This window comes from Aphelocoma coerulescens, chromosome 26, assembly GCF_041296385.1.
Source record: "Aphelocoma coerulescens isolate FSJ_1873_10779 chromosome 26, UR_Acoe_1.0, whole genome shotgun sequence".
NCBI classification, from domain to species: domain Eukaryota; kingdom Metazoa; phylum Chordata; class Aves; order Passeriformes; family Corvidae; genus Aphelocoma; species Aphelocoma coerulescens.
The window spans coordinates 5,979,411-6,001,785 of NC_091039.1; the positions used below are offsets into that span (position 1 = coordinate 5,979,411).

The window sequence follows — 22,375 nt, forward strand, 5'->3', positions numbered from 1 at the left end:
TCAGCTTTTGGGAATGACCCCAAGGCCTCACTCACCCCTTGGGAATGACCCCAAGGCCTTGCTCAGTGCTTGGGAATGACCCCAAGGCCTCACTCAGCATTTGGGAATGATCCCAAGGCCTCACTCAGCACTTGGGAATGACCCCAAGGCCTCACTCAGCTTTTGGGAATGACCCCAAGGCCTCACTCACCCCTTGGGAATGACCCCAAGGCCTTGCTCAGTGCTTGGGAATGACCCCAAGGCCTCACTCAGCATTTGGGAATGACCCCAAGGCCTCACTCAGCGCTTGGGAATGACCCCAAGGCCTCACTCAGCATTTGGGAATGACCCCAAGGCCTCACTCAGCTTTTGGGAATGACCCCAAGGCCTCACTCACCCCTTGGGAATGACCCCAAGGCCTCACTCAGCTTTTGGGAATGACCCCAAGGCCTCACTCAGCTTTTGGGAATGACCCCAAGGCCTCACTCAGCTTTTGGGAATGACCCCAAGGCCTCACTCACCCCTTGGGAATGACCCCAAGGCCTCACTCAGCTTTTGGGAATGACCCCAAGGCCTCACTCAGCATCTGGGAATGACCCCAAAGCCTCACTCAGTACTTGGGAATGACCCCAAGGCCTCACTCAGCTTTTGGGAATGACCCCACGGCCTCACTCAGCTTTTGGGAATGACCCCAAGGCCTCACTCAGCATCTGGGAATGACCCCAAGGCCTTGCTCAGCTTTTGGGAATGACCCCAAGGCCTCGCTCAGCATTTGGGAATGACCCCAAGGCCTCACTCACCCCTTGGGAATGACCCCAAGGCCTCACTCACCACTTGGTTCTGAGCCCAGATGGAAACCACCCCGCTGGAGATGGAGGCGATGATGGGCCGCACCGGGTGCCACTGGAATGAACCGGGAGACAGAGCGAGGGCAGGGAAGGAAGAAAAACCTTCATTAGCCAACGGAATCAGCGGAGTTTCATTCCCAAATCCCAAGGAATGCCCACTGCAGGGATTCTCCCTTACTGCCACGTCCAGGAGCAGCTCCCCCCGGGTTCCGTGCAGGATTTTCACCAGGTTGCCGATGCTCTTCTCCCAGATGTAGAGCGCGTGCTGCCGCGCGGAGCCCGCCACGATGTACTCGCCGTCCCCCGAGAAGCAGCACTTCTTCCAGGGGGTCCTGCAGCCAGGGACAACCACGGAGCAGGGAAAAGGGCTTTGGTGTTCCGCCTGGGATTTTTCACCCTCCCATCCTCGTTTAGAGTTCAGGTTGTTCCAGGCGAATCCCAAATGGGAAGTTGTGTCCTCAGCACGGAATGTGGGATGGGAACTGATCCCAGCCCCGGCATCACCCAACGGGGAATATCCCGAGGGGAAAAGGACCCGCGAGGATCGGGGATCCAACCCCCAGCCCTGAATCCCCCCCAGTGCATCCCTGAGGGCATTGTGCAAACTTCCCACAGCCTTTGGGGTCGGGACAATTCCCTGGGGAGCCTTTTCCAGTGGCTGAGCACCCTGTGCCTGTCCCTGTTCCCCAAATCCATCCCTGAGCACCTCACCTGTTCCCCAAACCCATTCCTACTGTAACCCTCACCTGTTCCCCAAAGCCATTCCTGTTCCCTAAACCCTGCAGCCATTCCTGTGCCCCTGACCTGCTCCCCACACCCCAAACCCCACACTTCACACCCTCCCCGTGCCCCTGACCTGTTCCCCACACCCCACACCCCCTGTGCTCCTGACCTGCTCCCCACACCCCACATCCCCTGTGCCCCTGACCTGTTCCCCACACCCTCCCCATGCCCCTGACCTGTTCCCCACACCCCACACCCTCCCCATGCCCCTGACCTGCTCCCCACACCCCACATCCCACACCCCCTGTGCCTCTGACCTGCTCCCCACACCCCACATCCCACCCCCCCCGTGCCCCTGACCTGCTCCCCACACCCCACACCCCCTGTGCTCCTGACCTGCTCCCCACACCCCACAGCCCCATGCCCCTGACCTGTTCCCCACACCCCACACCCTCCCCATGCCCCTGACCTGCTCCCCACACCCCACACCCTCCCCATGCCCCTGACCTGCTCCCCACACCCCCAAGCCCCGTGCCCCTGACCTGCTCCCCACACCCCACATCCCCTGTGCTCCTGACCTGTTCCCCACACCCCACACCCTCCCCATGCCCCTGACCTGCTCCCCACACCCCACACTCCCTGTGCCCCTGACCTGCTCCCCACACCCCCAAGCCCCGTGCCCCTGACCTGCTCCCCACACCCCACATCCCCTGTGCTCCTGACCTGCTCCCCACACCCCACACCCTCCCCATGCCCCTGACCTGTTCCCCACACCCCACATCCCCTGTGCCCCTGAACTGTTCCCCACACCCCACACCTTCCCCATGCCCCTGACCTGCTCCTCACACCCCACACCCCACACCCCACATTCCCTGTGCCCCTGACCTGCTCCCCACACCCCACACCCCACATCCCCTGTGCCCCTGACCTGTTCCCCACACCCTCCCCATGCCCCTGACCTGCTCCCCACACCCCACACCCCCCACCCCACACCCTCCCCATGCCCCTGACCTGTTGACCAGGTCCTGCAGTTTCTGCATGGGCTCGGGCTCCCCGTCGCGGCCGCAGGTGAGGATCTCCCGCCCGTCGTACACGCGGATGATCCGGTCGGCCGTGTTGATCAGGAAGCAGCTGCAGCACAAGAGGGACAGAACATTAAAAAAAACCACCCAAACCATTAAAAATCCCATCCCATGAAAGAATTGTGGGGTTTTGAAGAGTTTCTCTGCTGTTTGGGGCCGTCCCCGGAGGCGCTCACCTCCCTTTGCGGGCGAACTCGATGGATTTAATGGCCGTGGTGTTGCTGGTCCCTGTGGTCACTCTGAAGGAAGCAACAAGATCCTGAGTGTCTGTTTTTAAGACCAAGATCTGAAGATTAAGCAGACAGAGAACAATCAGTGGCTTTGTCGTCACTCAGTCCCCAAAACAGAACCCTCTGAGCCCACCCAGGGACACTGCAGGAGCTGCTGGGACAGGAACGCTGGGAAAAGATCCCAAAAATGTGTCAAAAACAAAGTCAAAGATCCCAGAATCTCTGAGGCTGGAAAATCCCTCCAGGATCATCAACCAATCCCTCACCCATTCCCCAAATCCATTCCTGTGCCCCTCAACTGTTCCCCAAACCCTTCCCTGTGCCTGTTCCTGTTCCCTAAACCCATCCCTGTGCCTGTTCCTGTTCCCCAAACTCGTTCCTGTCCCCAAAGCCACCTCTGTGCCCCTCACAGGTCCCCAAATCCATCCCTGTGCCCTTCACCCGTTCCCAAAGCCACCCCTGTACCTGTTCCTATTCCCCAAACCCATTCCTGTGCCCCTCATGGGTCCCCAAACCCATCCCTGTGCCCTTCACCTGTTCCCAAACCCACCCCTGTGCCCCTCACCTGTTCCCAAACCCACCCCTGTGCCCCTCACCTGTTCCCCAAACCCTTCCCTGTGCCTGTTCCTGTTCCCCAAACCCACCCCTGTGCCCCTCATGGGTCCCCAAATCCATCCCTGTGCCCTTCACCCATTCCCAAACCCACTCCTGTACCTGTTCCTATTCCTCAAACCCATTCCTGTTTCCCAAATCCATCCCTGTGCCTGTTCCTGTTCCCCAAACCCACCCCTGTGCCCCTCACCTCTTGGGGTGCCCCATCCCCACCTGGAGCACCGAGTGCCACCTCCAGGAATTCCTCGGACACCTCCAGGGACGGGCACCCCAAACCTCCTTGGGCAGTTCCAAAGCCTGACCCCGCTTTTCCATGGGGAAATTCCAGCTGCTGCCCAGCCTGGCCCTGCCCTGGTGCCAGCTGGCAGGCAGGGGCACTCACCTTTCCCTTGGCATTGCCAGTGTAGATGTATTCCCCTCTCCTGTCGAACGAGGCCACCACGTTGAGGTCGGAGTCGTCGTCCACAGGCAGCACCACGTGCTTGGAGTCTGACAGGGTCAGCATCACCGGCGCCGACTTCATGGGACACACCAGCACCCTGTTCCTGCAAGGGAAAACTCGGGAATTCCCTCTCTGGGAAATGATTCCCACATTTAGAGGAAAAGAGAAAAGCATCGATGTGGATCAAGGAATGCAGGGTGTTTCAATTTTTGTTGTCTTGCTTTTGGTACTTGGACAGCAAAACGATGTCAAGTTGGGGTTTACTTGAATTTCCTTTCCCTCTCCAAGTTTGTGCAGTGGTTTTAAAGCAAAGGAGACGTTTCCACACTCATCTCCAGGTGTTTCCTCCCATCCCCATCCTCCCGCAGCAAACCCAATCCCAACACAACCCCACAACCCCACAATCCCAACGATTCCTTTGGGAAACAGAAGAAAATCCAAAGAGCCGCTGGTTCCACCCCACTGGGAGCATCCCCTGCTTTTCCCACTGCACTTACTGGTCCCGGGGGTGGTACTGGACTTTGAGGATGGGCGAGGGGAAGCGGAATCTCTGGTCGCAGTCCCCGGACAGCACATCCCACTGCGACACGATGTTGTCAGTGGAGGCACTGACCAGTTTGTGCCCATCCCGGCTCCAGCTGCAGCACAGGGAGGCAATTCCCAGCAAAGTTATTCCTTAAAAGTGTCAAACACAGCCGGGGAGGGGGAAAGGAGCAGGCTCAGAGGGAATTTGGACAGCTTTGGAAAGAGTCTGGCAGGCAGAAAGTCCTAAGGGAAAGTGCAATTCCTGACAAAAAGCATGGAATCGTGGAATGGTTTGGGGTGGGAAGAGCTTAAGGATCATCCTGTTCCCACTCCTGCCACGGGCACGGACACCTCCCCCATCCCAGGCTGCTCCAGTGCCTTGGGCACTTCCAGGGATGCAGCAGCCACAGATTCTCGGGAATTCCATCCCAGCCCCTCCCCACCCTGCCAGGGAAGAACTCCTTCCCAAGATCCCCTTCAGCCATTCCCGCTTATCCCATCGCTCCATCCATTATCCCAAGTCCCCCTCCAGCTCTCCCGGAGCCCTTTAAGCACCGAAAGAACCCAAAGCTCCCCGGGAGCCTCCTCTCCCTCTCCCTCTCCCTTCTCCCTCTCCCTCTCCCTCTCCCTCTCCCTCTCCCTCTCCCTTCTCCCTCTCCCTCTCCCTCTCCCTCTCCCTTCTCCCTCTCCCTCTCCCTTCTCCCTCTCCCTCTCCCTTCTCCCTCTCCCTCTCCCTCTCCCTCTCCCTCTCCCTCTCCCTCTCCTCGCCCCAGCTGTCCCGGCAGGGCCGCTGCAGCCCCGCAGCACCGGGGACAAGCCGGGGACCAGCCGGGGACCAGCCGGGGACCAGCCGAGCCGGCCGTGCCCGGTGCCGGCGGCAGCAGCGCGGTCGCGGCGCTCACCACAGCGAGCACACGGGGTGGATGTGGGCGCTGATGATCTTGGCGATGCCGCGGGTCAGGAAGTCCCAGATGACGATCCTGCCGTCGTTGCAGCCCACGGCGAGCAGGGTGCCCCAGCGGTTGAAGGTGCACGTCAGGGCCATGCTGATGCAGTCCAGGGTCCCGTCGGCCTCCTGCGGGGAGAGCGCAGCGCCCGCGCCCGGTCAGGCCGCCCCCGCCGCCGGGGGAGAGCCGGGGGGAGAGCCCGGGGGCGGCTCCGGGGGCGGGGAGCGCGGTTACCTCGGGGTAGTTCTGGCCGAAGGACTCTGCAAAGGAACGCGAAGGCAGCGGCTGAGCGAGCGGGGCGGCCCCGCCGAGCCCCCGCCCGGTACCGGGACCAGCGCCGGGCCAGCCCCGGAGCCGCCCGGCTCAGCCACCCCCCATTCCCGGCCCCGCCGTCCCCGGTCCTGCCCCGCTCCCAGCTCCACTCCCATTCCCAGCCGCGCCACCCCCTGACTCCGTGCCCGCCCCCGTTCCCATTCCCATCCCATTCCCATCCCATTCCCGTCCGCACCGAACAGCTCCAGGTTCATCGCGCCGCCGTCCCGCCCCCGCCGCCCCCCGCTCCCGGCTCCCTCCCCATTCCATTCCCGCCTCCTGCTGCTCCCGCAGCCCCCCGCTCCCGCTCCCGTTCCCGTTCCCGCTCCCGTTCCCGTCCGCACCGAGCAGCTCCAGGTTCATCGCGCCGCCGATCCCGCTCCCTCCGCTCCCGTCGCCGAAGGACCCCGCGGGGGACCTGCCCGAGCCCGCGCCTCGCCGTTCGCCTGACAAACCGCCGCTCTTTTCCTCCTCCCCCGCCGCGGCTCCCGGCGCCTCCCGGCCCGGCTCCGCCCGCCTCTCCCTGCGGGCACGGGGCGCGGCCCCGCTCGCTGCCGGCGCGGCGGCGGGGCCGGGAATGGGCAGCGGGGAGCAGGCAGCGCGGCGGGCAGCCCCAGCGCGGCGCGCAGAAGGGGCCGGGCAGCCCCAGCGCCGCGCGCAGAAGGGGCCGGGCGGGCCCCGCGGCCGCGCAGAAAGGTTCCGGGAAGGGGGCAAGCAGCCGGCAGGGGGCGACAATAAAAGAGAGAGAATAATTAAAATAATAATTATTCGAATAATTAACTAAAATCCAAAGGGGAAGCTGGGCCCTGGCGGGTATTGCAGCGTCTCGTTCACGCGCTTTAACGTCTTGTGTTTTCCCCATCCCGGCCCTGCTCCCCCCGGCGGAGAACACGGAAAACACCTGGAGCAGGTTTGGAGTCAGAGCTGGGAGCGGAAAAATTCGGGAATTCTGGAATGGTTTGGGATGGGAGGGAGCTTAAAATCCTCCAGGGACAGGGACAGGGACACTTCTGCTATCCCGGGGTGCTCGAACCTGGCCGTGGGCACTTCCAGCAGCGGCTGCTTTTGGAAAAAAGGAATAAAATAAAGAGGAATAAAGGGGGGGAAAGAAGGGGGGAAAAGAAGGGGAAAAAAAAAGAAGGGAAAAAAAAGAAGGGAAAAAAAGAAGGGAAAAAAAAGAAGGGAAAAAAAAGAAGGGAAAAAAAAGAAGGGAAAAAAAAGAAGGGAAAAAAAGAAGGAAAAAAAAAGAAGGAAAAAAAAAGAAGGAAAAAAAAGGGGAGAGAAAAAGAGGGGGGAAAAAAGGGGGAAAAAGGGGGGGGGAAGGGGGGGAAAGGGGGGAAAAGGGGGGAAAAGAAGGGGAAAAGAAGGGGGGGAAAAAAGGGGAGGGAAGAAGGGGGGAAAAGAAGGGGAAAAAAGGGGGGGGAAGGGGGAGAAAAAGGAGGGGGGAAAAGAATAAAATGAAATTAAATTTAAAGGAAAAATAAAACAAAACAAAACAAACCAAACCAATTCTTAGTGGTGCTCATTTAAGGGAAGGGTTGTGGCTCCAGGCAAGGCAGGGGCTGCTCTTCCCATTCCCAAATTCTGCAGCCAGGGGTGGGACGAGAGCTCGGCCCCACTTTGGATTTAAAAAGCCTGGAATCTTTTCCCATAAAATGCTGATTCCTCTTTCCCTTGCTCTGCCAGAGGGCAGCACCCGGATTTCAGGGATGAGAAGGGGCCAGGGAAGCTCCCAGCTCAAATCCAGGCAGGGAAATAAATTCAGGGAAACCCGGAGCTTCCCACATTCCACCTGCCAAAATTCCCAACCCCCCCTCCAAAAACAAAACCCCAAAGCCCACACAGGACTCAGGGAAGCTCCAAAAAAGGCTTCAGGGAATTGTCTGGGCTGGTGAGGCAGGAAAAGCTCTGGAATCGCAGACTCCGAGGTTTCAGGTTTATTCAGACATTTTTTATTTACACAAACGCCCTCCCGCCCTCCCCAGGCCTCCAAGCTGGGCTCTCCCGGTTTTCCAGAGGTTTTTCCCGAGGTTTTTCCCCTCCCAGGCCCGGTGGCACCCGGGGTTAACGCTGTTCGTGGTGCCCGAGGGGTGCCCGGGGCAGGGAAAGTGGGATTGGGCTTTGGAAAAGTGGGGGAGGACTTGGCACAGCAGCTGGAAGGGCATGGGAGAGCTGGGAATGCCAGGGGGGGATAATGGATCCATAAAAACCACCCTGGGAATGCCAGGGGGGGATAATGGATCCATAAAAACCACCCTGGGAATGCCAGGAGAGGATGAATCCATAAAAATCCATTCTGGGAATGCCAGAGGGGGATGGATCCATGAAAATCCACCTGAGGAATGCCAGGGGGGGATGGATCCATAAAATCCACCCCAGGAATGCCAGAGGGGGATGGATCCATAAAATCCACCCCAGGAATGCCAGAGGGGGATGGATCCATGAAAATCCACTCTGGGAATGCCAGAGGGGGATAATGGATCCATAAAATCCACCCCAGGAATGCCAGGAGAGGATGAATCCATAAAAATCCACCCTGGGAATGCCAGAGGGGGATAATGGATCCATAAAATCCACTCTGGGAATGCCAGAGGGGGATAATGGATCCATAAAAACCACCCTGGGAATGCCAGGAGAGGATGAATCCATAAAAACCACTCTGGGAATGCCAGAGGGGGATGGATCCATGCAGAATACACTGGGAGTGCCAGCAGAGAGAATGGATAATGGATCCATAAAATCCACCCTGGGAATGCCAGAAGGGAATAATGAATCCATAAAATCCACCCTGGGAATGCCAGAGGGGGATGGATCCATAAAAATCCACCCTGGAATGGCACAACAGGGGTTGGATCCACACAAATCCACTCTGGGAATGCCAGGAGAGGCTGAATCCATAAAAAAAAAAAAAAAAACATGCTGGGAATGCCAACACGGGGATTGGATCCATGAAAACCACTCTGGGAACGGCAGGAGAGGTTGGATCCATAAAAAAGCGCCCTGGGAATGCCAGCACAGGGCCTGGATCCATAAAACCCCCTCTGGGAATGGCAGCAGAGGGCCTGGATCCATAAAACCCCCTCTGGGAAGGGCAGCAGAGGCCGGATCCATCCCAACCCCGCCCCGGGAATGCCGGCACATCCCACACGGGAGGAACCCAGGGGAGGAACACAAAATAAAGCCGGGATTTTCTCTCCATCAAAAGCTCCCGAATCCATTTATTGCACAACGAAAGGAGAAGATTCCCACTAAAGCAGCCCCTGCATCCTCGGCCACGGCAGCTGGAATTTCAAACCAAGCAATTCCACCTTCCTGCGCTGCTTTCCTGGGAATGCCAGGCCCCGCCCATCCCCTGGGAATTCCAGGGAGAATTCCCAACTCCCTCCCGGAGTCACCACGGGGCGTTTCCTGCTCCCAGCTCCACCCCAAACAATGCAGGAGGCAAACTGGGATCTCCAGGAATTTGGGAAAGACAACCTTGCCCCAGGATCCCCCTCCTCCCCTATCCCCAGTTTTTTAAGTTCTTTCCAACCGAATTCCAGCTCTGGAGTGAAGCTGAGGAGAAGGAGGAAGGATCTTTCTTCCCTCCAACTCTCAAGAAAAGCTGGAAAAAAAAAAATCCTCATTTTTAAAAATATTCCTGTCCAGACTTCACCCAATTTAAAACTGCCACGACCTTTCCCGTTCATTCCAAGCCCCAAATCCCGATTGAAAAGGAATTTTGGCACTTTTCCCACGGGAAAAATCAACCATTGGAAGGACTTTTTGTGCTGCTACAAGGTGGAACCTCGGAGGAGCCGAGTGTGGAAGCGAGGGCAGGTTTCTCCAGCCATTCCAAGAAATCTTAGGAAGCCAAAGGAGCGGGGAAAAAAGAGGAGGAAAAGCTGGGATTAGGGATCAATAGCTTATCCAGGCGGGGTTTTGCAAATCCCCGGAGTAAAACACGGAAGCTTCGCTCCTGTCCATGTAAACATTTCCAGTGGTGCAGCAGCTCCTTGGAGCTCCCCAACACTTCCTTATCCTAAAGTTTGGTGCCTTTTTCCTTCCTCTCCGAGCGCTCTGGAATTGGCGCCGCTGCCGGAGCGAGCGGGATCCTGATCCCGGAGTGCACGGGAAGGCTTTTCCCATCCCACGGATCGCACGCCAGGCTCGGGGGGGGATTGCCAGAGTCCCCTCTCAGTCCCAAGGGTTTGGGTTTTCCCCACCTCGGCTGCACAACTCCATTGGGATAACGGGCTGGGATTGGGATGGAGCCCTCAGCCCCCTCCCCGAGCCACCTCTGGCTGCTCCTCCCTGTCCCGCTCGGGGCTGGCACGGAGCCCCCGGCAGAGGCAGGGCTGGAATTCCACCCCCCCCTCCGCAATTCCCAAATCCGGCCGCGCTTCCCGCTCAGGTGGAGTCATCCAAGCCTTGGTTGGGATGCTCGGAGCCGGCCCTGCAGAGCCTGTCCATGATTCCCTGGAGCATGGGCTGCACGATTCCCAGGAGAGGCCGTTGGGAAGAGTCCCCGTCCCAGCAGGCTTCCATCAGCTGCCAGCACTCCTCGTCAAACACCGGGAGACGCTCCGGACGAACGCCTGGAAAACACCCAGGGATCCATAAAAAACCACCCCAGGAATGCCAGGAGAGGCTGGATCCATAAAAAAAACACCCCACTAATGCCAGGAGAGGCTGGATCCATAAAAAACCCACCCCAGGAATGCCAGGAGAGGCTGGATCCATAAAAAAACACTCTGGGAATGCCAGGAGAGGCTGGATCCATAAAAAACCACCCCAGGAATGCCAGGAGAGGCTGGATCCATAAAAAACCACCCCAGGAATGCCAGGAGAGGCTGGATCCATAAAAAAACCACCCCAGGAATGCCAGGAGAAGCTGGATCCATAAAAAAACCACCCCGGGAATGCCAGGAGAGGCTGGATCCATAAAAAACCACCCCGGGAATGCCAGGAGAGGCTGGATCCATAAAAACCACCCTGGGAATGCCAGGAGAGGCTGGATCCATAAAAAAAACACCCCACTAATGCCAGGAGAGGCTGGATCCATAAAAAACCCACCCTGGGAATGCCAGGAGAGGCTGGATCCATAAAAAAAACCACCCCAGGAACGCCAGGAGAGGCTGGATCCATAAAAAAACCACCCCAGAAATGCCAGGAGAGGCTGGATCCATAAAAAAACCACCCCAGGAATGCCAGGAGAGGCTGGATCCATAAAAAAAAACACCCCAGGAATGCCAGGAGAGGCTGGATCCATAAAAAACCACCCCAGAAATGCCAGGAGAGGCTGGATCCATAAAAAACCACCCCAGGAATGCCAGGAGAGGCTGGATCCATAAAAAACCACCCCGGGAATGCCAGGAGAGGCTGGATCCATAAAAAACCACCCCAGGAATGCCAGGAGAGGCTGGATCCATAAAAAAACCACCCCAGAAATGCCAGGAGAGGCTGGATCCATAAAAAACACCGTGGAATGGCAGAACAGAGGTTGGATCCATAAAAAACCACCCTGGGAATGCCAGGAGAGGCTGGATCCATAAAAAACCACCCTGGGAATGCCAGGAGAGGCTGGATGTGCACAAATCCACCCTGGACACGAGCTGATTGAGTGAAAAAGGGAAGATTTGGACGGGATTTTGGGAATAAATGGATCAAAAACTCCTGGAGCAGCAGGAGCAGGGCAGGGATTGTCCCCTCGCACTGGGGAGGAACTGGGATTGGATTTGTGGGTCCAGTTCTGGCTCCTCAGATCAGGGAGGACATTCTGGGCCTGGAGCTTGTCCAGGGAAGGGAGCAGAGCTGGGAAAGGGCCTGGAGAGTCCTGAGGGAGCTGGGAAAGGATCTGGAGAGTCCTGAGGGAGCTGGGGGGGCTCAGCCTGGAGCAAAGGAGGCTCAGGAGGGGCCTTGTCATTCCACAACTCCCTGACAGGAGGGGGCAGCCGGGGGGATTTGGGATCTTCTCCCAAGGAACAGGGACAGGAGAGGGAACGGCCTCAGGCTGGGCCAGGGGAGGCTCAGGTTGGAATTTCAGCAGGAATTTCCTCATGGAAAGGGCGCTCAGGCCTTGGCAGGGGCTGCCCAGGGAGGTTTGGAGGTGTCCAAGGAGTTCCTGGACGTGGCACTCAGGGCTGGGATCAGGCCCAGCTTGGACTCGATGATCCCAGAAACGTTTTCCAACCTCAGGGATTCTGGGATTTTTCCCTTTCACCTCTCCAGCAGCAGAACAAAAGGGGATTTTCCCAGCACCTGAGGCGTTCCCAGAGCCCAGCCCAGCCCAGGTACCTCTCCTGACGTTGTTCCACAGGTGATCTTTGCTCGCACACCTCTCAAAGGCCTCGGGTAACTTCACGTGGCCCGAGCACAGGTACCAGAACAGGATCCCAAAGGCATAAACATCCACGGAATTGTCATATTTCCCTGGGAGGAAAAAAAAAAACCCACATGGGATCAGCAGGGAAAAATCCCCGGGAGCTGGGCAGGCTGAGAAGTGATTCCAGTGTCCCGCTCTCCCAAATTTAACCCCAAATTCCACAGCAGGGAGGCAAAACTTGTGTGGAATAACAGGGCAGGAGTTGGGATCAAGGTCAGGCTTTTCCAATTCCCAGGATTTATAAATTTAAGCTGTCCCAGGAATTCCCAAACCAGAGCTCGGGTGTATTCCAGAGTTTAACACCAACCCCATGGAGGCTCAGCTCTGTCAGAGCCAAACATCAGCCTCCCATCCCAGAAATGTGGGATTTTCCCTAAATTCACACCAATCCAGCTGCTCCATTGGATCCCAACCTTATCCAAGCAGGGACAGCTCTAACAGACCAGAAGGATTCTGGAAAAATGGGATTGGAACTTCCCAGTGCTTCTAAAACTCAGGAAAAAGCCTCAGAGCAGCTGCCAGAATTCCCAATGAACCCAAACTCGCTCCACAAGGCACGGACAGCCTGGGAATTCCTCACAGGGAATCCTTCCTGGAATATTTCCCTATGAAAGCCAAGGATCTCCAGCTTCCCCCTAACTGATCATTTACACTGCTAATTGCAAGGGTGTTAATTACCTCAGCACAGCTGACCAACCCCATCGCTCTCTGCCAAGAGCCAGGCTTAAAACACAGGAAAAACCCCCAGCAGGCACCAAAAGCAGGGAATTCCCCGGGGTTCAAAGGGCCCCAGGAGCAACTGAGAGCTGAATTCCAAGGAGTTGCCCACAGAATTCCAGGATTCAGGGGGGTCCTACCTGTGAAGAGCTCGGGAGCCATGTGGATGGGGGTGCCCACGATGCTGCCGGACATCATCGCCTCGGGTTTGCAGAACCCCAAATCCGTGATTTTGGCCCGATTCTTTTTGTCCAGCTGAGGAAAAAGGCAGAGGCAGGCAGGTGAGAAGCACGTTTCTCCCAGGAAACATCGATTTTTGGTACCAGTTTACACCATGAGGGCTGAGCACCTGCTTTGAACTCATTTTCTCAGGTTTCCTGGCTGCTCTTGGGCATTTCCCTGGAGGCAGCGCTCGTCTCCCCACACCTGGGTGTGGCTGGGATTTAAGGGCAGCAGGAACTGGAAATCCTCCTCCTGGCTGAGGCTGGCTGCACTCCACAGGAGTCATTCCCTGCTCCCTTTGCTCCAGGTTTCCAGCCAGGAAAGGAGGCAGGGAAACCTCCTTAAAACATCCCGTGTGGGGAAAGTTATTCCTTCACTTAGAGCTTGGGGTTTTTCTGCACTGAAAAGGCTCTGGGATGAGGAAGAGGCAGGGATTTTCCTTACCAGGACGTTTTTGAGTTTGATATCCCTGTGCACCAGCCCCTGGCTGTGCAGGTACCGGATCCCTTCCACCACATCCAAGGCAATCTGCAACCGTGGCTCCAATTCCAGCCCAGCCTGAGGGGGGAAAAAACCACAGATTTCACACCTTCAAGTTACTTTGGCCTCCTCTTTATCAAAACACTGAAAACTGAGCAATTCCAGCTTCGTTTTACAGATTAATGTTAATAATCCGATTTTTATATTAGAGAATTTTAGGATTTTTTTTGTTTTTGTTTTAAATTAGAGCAGCACAAGTTTGGGTTGGGAGATTTAAAGCTCATCTTGTCCCATGGGCAGGGACACTTCCCACCAAACCAGGTCGCTCCAAGCTCTGTCCAGGGATAAAATAAACACAAAATATGAATTTAATAGCAGAATTTGGCACCTTCAGCCCCGTGTAGAGGTCCCTGTGCAGCCTTTCCATGATCAGCAGCACAGCAATGCTGGAGCCTCCTCCGTAGCCATAATCGATCACAGACCCGTGCAGGTGCACCAGCCTCTCGTGGGACTGCAGGGACCTGCAGAAGGTTCAGCACAGAGAATTTGGGCTCATTTTTGATCCCTGTCCCCCATCCCAGGCCAAGGAAGAAGCCCCAAAGTCCCTGCAGAGACCTGGAGAAGGTTCAGCACAGAAATTTGGGGTCATTTTTGATCCCTGTCCCCCACCCCAGGCCAAGGAAGAAGCCCCAAAGTCCGTGCTGAGACCTGGAGAAGGTTCAGCACAGAGAATCTGGGGTCATTTTTGATCCCTGTCCCCCATCCCAGGGGAAGGAAGAAGCCCCAAAGTCCCTGCAGGGACCTGGAGAAGGCTCAGCACAGAAAATTTGGGTCATTTTTGGCCCCTGTCCCCCATCCCAGGCCAAGGAAGAAGCTCCAAAGTCCCTGCAGAGACCTGGAGAAGGTTCAGCACAGAAAATTTGGGTCATTTTTGGCCCCTGTCCCCCATCCCAGGCCAAGGAAGAAGCCCCAAAGTCCCTGAAGGGACCTGGAGAAGGTTCAGAACAGAAAATTTGGGCTCATTTTTCATCCCTGTCCCACACCCCAGGCCAAGGAAGAAGCCCCAAAGTCCCTGCAGAGACCTGGAGAAGGTTCAGCACAGAGAATCTGGGGTCATTTTTGATCCCTGTCCCCCATCCCAGGCCAAGGAAGAAGCCCCAAAGTCCCTGAAGGCACCTGGAGAAGGTTCAGAACATAAAATTTGGGCTCATTTTTCATCCCTGTCCCACATCCCAGGCCAAGGAAGAAGCCCCAAAGTCCCTGCAGGGACTTGGAGAAGGTTCAGCACAGAAAATTTGGGTCATTTTTGGCCCCTGTCCCCCATCCCAGGCCAAGGAAGAAGCCCCAAAGTCCCTGCAGAGACCTGGAGAAGGTTCAGCACAGAAAATTTGGGTCATTTTTGGCCCCTGTCCTCCACCACAGACCAAGGAAGAAGCCCCAGAGCTGCAGCTTCAGCACAACAGCAAAAATTCCCAGCACAACAAAAATGCCGAGCGCAGCTCAGGGCACAACAACCTCAGCTGTCTGAGCCAATTAAACTCAAAACCAACAACAACAAAAAGCCCTTTTAAAGGTTAGAGCTCCCAAAAAAAGCCCCACTCTTCTCTCAGCTGCCTGTGCCTGCAGCTGGTCACTGCTGCTCTCGGCACTGCAGAGCCATCCTGGGCTTTTTTGGGGATTCAGACGGGAGCAGGAGAGGGAAAGGAGGGAGGATTCCCCACCAGGAACCAGGGGAGGAGAACTGCTGAGTATCAGAGGCTGTAAACTGTGCTTCATTCTGCATTGGGGCAGCAGAGAATCACACTGAGGTGGGAAGGAGCAGCTCTGCCCCTCACAGCCCAGGTGTCCTGCCCAGCTTAGGGACGGCCAAGCATCCCAGGAGCTCCAATCCCGGATTCCAGAGCGGAACTGCAGCAAACCAGGGCCTGCACGTGGCACTTGGAGCTCTGGGCTGGGTGACAAGGGAGGGCATCAGCCACAGGCTGAGGGCTTTTCCAGCCTGTACAATCCTGGGAAACCCCAAGGAGCTGCCTGTGGGATGGGGGGAGCAGTCAGGATCCACACCTCATGTAGTGAAACTCCAGCGCCAGGTCGTTCCAGTGCTTCTCATCCGGAGGGACGACGGATTTGAGGGCGCAGGGGAAGTGTCCCCCCCAGCTGTCACACAGGTACACCACCCCGTACTGGCCTCGGCCCAGCTCCCTGCCCAGCTTGGGCTTCCCTGCAAGGCACAAATCCCTGGAATCAGCCCCCAAATCCACGTTTTTCCCCCTTCCTACACATTCCCGGGGAGCGCCCAAGTCAGAGGTGCCACTCGGAGCCTGGAATGTGGAGTGAAAAATCCAACCAGGCTCCCACTGCTGCCTGGGGAGGAGGGAGAGGGCAGGAAAACATTCCCAGCGGGATCCTCACCGTGCAGCAGCACATCCTGCAGGGATCTGCTCTCCAGGGAGAGCCGGGCCAGCCGAGGAGCGTGGTCCTTCCTCACCTTCAGCCACAGGTCCTCTGTCCTCTCCAGCCGGCCAGAGTGGCCGTCCTCCAGCTGCAAGGGACACCACACACTCACCGGGAATATTCACGGATGCTTTATACATTTAACACACACAGCTCGACTTTGGGGAGGTTCTGGGGCCTTGGCAAGTCTGGTTTAAAAATAAAACCCCGTATTAACGTTGCCATCAGCTCTCCCTGGAGAGCAGCTGCACCGAAGAGCACCAACTGCTGCTTGAGCTGTCCCTGCACCCAAAATTGCTCTTTCCCAGCCCGAGTGCAGAGCTGCCAGGCAGCTCCTCCCGGGCAGTGCCCCCTGACCTGGCGCAGGGAGGCCGCGAAGGCCTCGTGGGAGCTGTGGAGGCGCGTGCGGAACTGGCTGCAGATGCTCTTGGCCAGTTTGGAGGCGCTGAGGCTCTCGATGGCGTCCTGGGCCACCTTCCTCTTCCAGTCGCTGGTGATGGCCGGGGGGCTGACCCACGTGATCCGCTGGATGATCTGGGAAAAGGGAAAGCCAAGGATGCCTGGATCGACTCTGCTCAGAGGCGCCGTGGATTCCGTGCGGGAACGGTCGCTGGGCACGGAGCTGGGCTGAAGGATCGCTTTGATTCATGATTTATTAATCATTTAGTTCACTAATTATTCACTCACAGGGTGGGGAGGAGCTGGACCAGAGAATCTGTGGCTGCTCCATCCCTGGAAGTGTCCAAGAGGGGGCTTGGAGCAGCCTGGGATAGAGGGAGGTGTCCCTCGGAATGGGATGAGCTTCGAGTCCTTCCCAACCCAACCCAGCCTGGAATTCTCAAATATTTAATTTAATTATATTGATTAAATACTTATTTTAAAGCAAACCCCTTCTTCAGTGGGGTTCTTCCTGTTCTGGAGGAGCAAGGGAATGATTTGAAGCATTTGGAAACTCCAGTTTTGGGCGATTTGGGGTTGTGGGGTTGGGTTTAGGACCATTCCCCCTCCTCCCCCCGCAGCAGATGAGATTTGCTCTGGTTTGGTTTCCAGTTCTGGCTGTTAAAGCTTTGATCTCTCTGAAACTCCTGCTCTGAGCTGGGGATGAACTTCATTCCCTCCTTTGGGGGGGATGAGGAAGGAGAACACCACGTTCCCTCAAATAATTGCTGGAGTGGGAACAAACTCTGGATTCCTCCTTCTCCCTTCCCAGGACAGGGATCCACATGGGATCCCACAGCTCCTAATGAGGGCTGAGGCAGAGCCATTTAATTACCCACTAATTACAGCAAGTGCTGCATCCAGCACCTGGAATTGCCACACCCTGATGAGGTCCAGGAAAAAGCTGCTTCCCTGGAGGTTTTGGGAACACCTCTCCCTGATTTTTAGGACGCTGTTGTGGCTCAATCCCCTCTGGATTTGAATCCTGGAATCCCAGAACGGTTTGGATTGGAAGGGATTTGAAAGTTGATCCCATCCCACCAGCCCAGCTTGCTCCAAGCTCCATCCAGCCCGGCCTGGGGCACTTCCAGGGATGGAAATCCACGGGAATAAACCCACAGCTCCCGGTGCCTGTGCCCAGAGTGAATTTAGGGAGCAGCTGGGAGGATTCTTTGCTCCAGAATTAACTTTCCCAAGTGTCCATACCTGTTTGATCTGCTCCCACAGCATCCTGGTCACCGTAGAGCCGGAGTTGAAAGTGACTTCCACGTGATAAGCTGCATTGAGTATCTGGAAAGCAGGGAAAAGAGGAAAAGATGGGAATTCTGCCAGCCAGGAGCTTCGCTGGAGCCTGTGAAAACGGAAAACTTCGTGTTCTGTGGGATAATCCACGAATCACTTGGATAACTGATTTCCTGTGTCACCTCCGGGGTGTTTCTAGGCTGAGATTTGATTGTTTTTTTACAGATTTAAGGAAAATTTAACTGCCAGGCCCCTCATGGCTGCATCAGCAGCCTGGATTCCCACCCATTCCCGAGCTGCTTTCCTGATTTCCCTGCCTCCATCTCCCCGCCCTTCCCCCACCTTCCTGGAGCAGGCCAAAGCCACCCCTGAGGAATATTCCAGAAGCACCCCAGCACCTGTTTGAGATAATTGCTCGTGATGTGCACAGAAACATCCTTGGGCTTCTCCAAACTCCTGGGGGGATGCACTGACACCTCCCAGGACTCCTCCAGGCTCTTCAGGCACCTCTCCAGAGTGCCCACGAAGCTCTCCCGCAGATAATCCACGGAGCTGATCAATTTGTTGGCCACTGCCTGGTTGAGCCTGGAGATGATCAGCTCCTGGATCTGTTTGATGCAGCATTTGATGTCCTTGGAGCTGACGGGTTCCCCGTTCTCAGGGATGATGATATCTGCACACAAAGAAAGGGAAAGCGGCCCTTGGAGCTGTCTGGGCTGGAATGACCTCAGCTGCTCTGAGGAGCCCCAGCCCAAACTGCCCCAAATGGTGTATTTTTAGTATTTTATCCAATATTGATCATTCTTCTTTTTTCCAATATTATTATTCTTTCATCCAATATTATTTATTACTATTTTATCCAATATTATTTTTCTTTTATCCAATATTATTTTTCTTTTATCCAATATTATTTTTCTTTTATCCAATATTATTTTTCTTTTATCCAATATTTATCATTCTTCTTTCCAATATTTATTACTCTTTTATCCAATACTATTTCTTATTCTTTTTTCCAATATTTCTTATTACTATTTTATCCAATATTATTTATTCTTTTTTCTAGTATTATTTATTACTCTTTTATCCAATATTTATCTTTTTTTCCAATATTATTTATTATTCTTTTTTCCAATATTGATTATTCTTTTATCCAATATTATTTATTATTCTTTTTATCCAATACTCTTCGTTATTCTTTTATCCAATATTATTTATCACCCTTTTTTCCAATATTTATCACCCTTTTTTCCAATATTTATCACCCTTTTTTCCAATATTCATCACTCTTTTTTCCAATATTCATCACTCTTTTTTCCAATATTTATTATTACTATTTTATCCAATATTTATTATTACTATTTTATCCAATATTTATTATTCTTTTATCCAATATTATTTATCCCTCTTTTATCCAATATTATTTATCCCTCTTTTATCCAATATTATTTATCCCTCTTTTATCCAACATTCATCCCTCTTTTATCCAACATTCATCCCTGTTTTATCCAATATTTATCCCTCTTTTATCCAACATTCATCCCTCTTTTATCCAACATTACCCATCACCCTTTCACCCCATATTTCATCATTCTTCCACCCCAGACTCCAACTATTTCACCCATTCCCAACCTCCCCTTACACCCCTCACCCCCACCACCCTCAACCCCAAACCGACCCCAAACCCTTCCCACCCCTCCCTCTTCCTCCTCCCCCCCTCTTCCTCCTCCCCCCCCTCTTCCTCCTCCCCCCCCTCTTCCTCCTCTCCCCTCTTCCTCCTCCCCCCCCTCTTCCGCCTCCCCCCCTTTTCCTCCTCCCCCCTCTTCCTCCTCCCACCCCTCTTCCTCTTCCCCCCCCTTCCTCCTCCCCCCCCTTCCTCCTCCCCCCCTCTTCCTCCTCCCCCCCCTCTTCCTCCTCCCCCCCCTTCCTCCTCCCCCCCCTTCCTCCTCCCCCCCTCTTCCTCCTCCCCCCCTCTTCCTCCTCCCCCCCCTCTTCCTCCTCCCCCCCCTTCCTCCTCCCCCCCCTCTTCCTCCTCCCCCCCCTCTTCCTCCTCCCCCCCCCTTCCTCCTCCCCCCCCGTTTCCTCCTCCCCCCCCGTTTCCTCCTCCCCCCTCTTCCTCCTCCCCCCCTCTTCCTCCTCCCCCCCTCTTCCTCCTCCCCCCCCTTCCTCCTCCCACCCTCTTCCTCCTCCCACCCCTCTTCCTCCTCCCCCCCTCTTCCTCCTCCCCCCCTCTTCCTCCTCCCCCCTCTTCCTCCTCCCCCCTCTTCCTCCTCCCCCCTTTTCCTCCTCCCCCCCCTCTTCCTCCTCCCTCTTCCTCCTCCCCCCCTCTTCCTCCTCCCCCCTCTTCCTCCTCCCCCCCCTCTTCCTCCTCCCTCTTCCTCCTCCCCCCCCTTCCTCCTCCCACCCCTTTTCCTCCTCCCACCCTCTTCCTCCTCCCCCCCCTTCTTCCTCCCCCCCTCTTCTTCCTCCCCCCCCTTCCTCCTCCCCCCCCTTCCTCCCCCCCTTCTTCCTCCCCCCCTCTTCCTCCTCCCCCCCTCTTCCTCCTCCCCCCCTCTTCCTCCTCCCCCCCTCTTCCTCCTCCCCCCCTTCCTCCTCCCCCCTCTTCCTCCTCCCACCCCTTTTCCTCCTCCCCCCCTTCCTCCTACCCCTCTTCCTCCTCCCCCCCCTTCCTCCTCCCCCCCTCTTCCCCCCCCTTCTTCCTCCCCCCCTCTTCTTCCTCCCCCCCCTTCCTCCTCCCACCCCTTTTCCTCCTCCCCCCCTTCCTCCTCCCCCCCTCTTCCTCCTCCCCCCCCTCTTCCTCCTCCCCCCCCTCTTCCTCCTCCCCCCCCTCTTCCTCCTCCCCCCCCTCTTCCCCCCCTTCTTCCTGCCCCCCTCTTCTTCCTCCCCCCCTTCCTCCTCCCCCCCTTCCTCCTCCCCCCCTCTTCCTCCTCCCACCCCTTTTCCTCCTCCCACCCCTCTTCCTCCTCCCCCCCCTCTTCCTCCTCCCCCCCCTTCTTCCTCCCCCCCTCTTCTTCCTCCCCCCCCTTCCTCCTCCCCCCCCTCTTCCTCCTCCCCCCCCTCTTCCCCCCCTTCTTCCTGCCCCCCTCTTCTTCCTCCCCCCCTTCCTCCTCCCCCCCTTCCTCCTCCCCCCCTCTTCCTCCTCCCACCCCTTTTCCTCCTCCCACCCCTCTTCCTCCTCCCCCCCCTCTTCCTCCTCCCCCCCCTTCTTCCTCCCCCCCTCTTCTTCCTCCCCCCCCTTCCTCCTCCCACCCCTTTTCCTCCTCCCCCCCCTTCCTCCTCCCCCCCCTCTTCCCCCCCCTTCTTCCTCCCCCCCCTCTTCTTCCTCCCCCCCCTCTTCCTCCTCCCCCCCCCTCTCCACGCGGGCATCACCCCGGAACTCCATGCTGGCAGCGTCCTCCAGCAGCTGCTCCTTCATGCAGCCCAAGGTCTCCACGATCATCTCCTTCATCTCCTCCTGCTTGCGGTTGGCGATGCCCAGCAGCGACTCGAAGAGCTCGTTCTCCTTGCGCCGCGTGTACTGCAGCCGCTTTGGGGTGACCTGCAGGTCGCGCTGCATGTCGAACGCCTGGTTGATGAAGATGTTCAGGCAGCGGCAGTGAACCTCGTTCAGCCTCCTGGCTGCCTCCACCAGGTGTTTCTGGAGCACCTGCCTGCAAAAAGCGCTCAGGAGCCGCAGTTTGTCCGGCTGCTCCGCCAGCACGGAGCCGGCGGCGCCGCCGCCGCAGCCGCACGAGCCGCAGGGGCTCAGGTATTCCAGGTGCAGCAGCTGGAAGTAAAGGGAGGATTTGGTCTTGTCGGGTTTTTTGGGAGAGATCAGCTCGCTGCCGGGCTCGGGTACTCGGAAGAAGAAGATGGGGAGGGAGAATTTTTCCTTGATTTCCCGCAGCTCTGTCTCATCCGAGGGGGACAGCTGGGGCTCGCTGATGGCGAAGGTGACCACGGGCAGCACCTGGTTCACCAACTCGGCCAGGGTGGCTTCAGCCGACTGGAAGCCCCGGCACGGAGCCACCACGATGTCCACTTCCTGCAGCAGGGAAAAGCAAAAGGAGAAGGTTTGGAGAGGTTTTTCCCTGGAAAAACGCCCTGGGATTCATTCCCAAAGCGAAAAAAACAGAACTCGTCTCGCCTGCAAGGAGTCTCGCCTGCAAGGCAATGCCTGACTCCAAATTCCTTGGTTTGCTTTGGAATTTTAGCCCAGTTTAGCACAAAACTCAGAACAAGTGTCCCAGGAAAGAGCCAGCACGGAAAAGCTGGAATTTTTTACCATGGGAAAACGCCCTGGAATTCATTCCCAAAGCAAAAAAAACCAGAACTCTTCAAAGCAGATCTGGAGTCTCGCCTGCAAGGTTGATCCCTGACTCCAAATTCCTTGGTTTGCTTTGGAATTTTAGCCCAGTTTAGGATAAAGCTCAGAACAAGTGTCCCAGGAAAGAGCCAGCACGGAAAAGGTGGAATTTTTTACCATGGGAAAACGCCCTGGGATTCATTCCCAAAGCGAAAAATATTGAATTCTTCAAAGCAGATCTGGGGTCGCACCTGCAAGGCTGATCCCTGACTCCAAATTCCTCATTCTGGGCCAAATTCTTTGGAGTTTTGTCCTGAGTTTTATCCTAAACTGGGCTAAGTGTCCCAGGAAAGAGCCAGCACAGAAAAGCTGGAATTCTTTAGGTTATCCCTGCTCCATTTTGCACCAAGCCTCCCTCGATGCTTCCCAGAGCTGCCACTTCCTGAGGCAGGGAAGAATAAAAACCAGAAGGTTTG

The 22,375-nt window shown here is 56.2% G+C and overlaps 2 protein-coding genes across 8 annotated transcripts in view; both read right to left on the bottom strand.

The window, feature by feature from the left end:
* RBBP5 (RB binding protein 5, histone lysine methyltransferase complex subunit) overlaps positions 1–6,193 on the bottom strand; it is a 39,232-nt gene extending 33,039 nt beyond the window's left edge. For 2 of the 6 annotated variants that reach the window (XM_068995667.1, XM_068995665.1), the window contains exons 1-9: positions 6,045–6,189; positions 5,623–5,648; positions 5,344–5,516; positions 4,414–4,554; positions 3,857–4,019; positions 2,809–2,918; positions 2,562–2,681; positions 1,006–1,159; positions 811–882 (exon numbers count right to left, since the gene is read on the bottom strand). In XM_068995667.1, the coding sequence (XP_068851768.1) occupies positions 811–882; positions 1,006–1,159; positions 2,562–2,681; positions 2,809–2,918; positions 3,857–4,019; positions 4,414–4,554; positions 5,344–5,516; positions 5,623–5,648; positions 6,045–6,063 (978 nt within the window). In that variant the 5' untranslated portion in view covers positions 6,064–6,189. Of the gene's footprint in view, positions 1–810; positions 883–1,005; positions 1,160–2,561; positions 2,682–2,808; positions 2,919–3,856; positions 4,020–4,413; positions 4,555–5,343; positions 5,517–5,622; positions 5,649–6,044 lie in introns of all 6 variants that reach the window. The other 4 variants (XM_068995666.1, XM_068995664.1, XM_068995668.1 and 1 more) reach the window with 3 other exon arrangements.
* Positions 6,194–7,675: 1,482 nt separating this feature from the next.
* DSTYK (dual serine/threonine and tyrosine protein kinase) overlaps positions 7,676–22,375 on the bottom strand; it is a 29,600-nt gene continuing 14,900 nt past the window's right edge. Inside the window, exons 3-13 of one of the 2 annotated variants that reach the window (XM_068995654.1) lie at positions 20,984–21,638; positions 18,016–18,290; positions 17,582–17,665; positions 16,295–16,471; positions 15,896–16,025; positions 15,548–15,704; positions 13,872–14,004; positions 13,448–13,561; positions 12,922–13,036; positions 11,977–12,111; positions 7,676–10,277 (exon numbers count right to left, since the gene is read on the bottom strand). In XM_068995654.1, coding sequence (XP_068851755.1) covers positions 10,090–10,277; positions 11,977–12,111; positions 12,922–13,036; positions 13,448–13,561; positions 13,872–14,004; positions 15,548–15,704; positions 15,896–16,025; positions 16,295–16,471; positions 17,582–17,665; positions 18,016–18,290; positions 20,984–21,638 — 2,163 coding nt within the window. In that variant the 3' untranslated portion in view covers positions 7,676–10,089. The remainder of the gene's footprint in view (positions 10,278–11,976; positions 12,112–12,921; positions 13,037–13,447; positions 13,562–13,871; positions 14,005–15,547; positions 15,705–15,895; positions 16,026–16,294; positions 16,472–17,581; positions 17,666–18,015; positions 18,291–20,983; positions 21,639–22,375) is intronic. The other variant, XM_068995655.1, reaches the window with a different exon arrangement.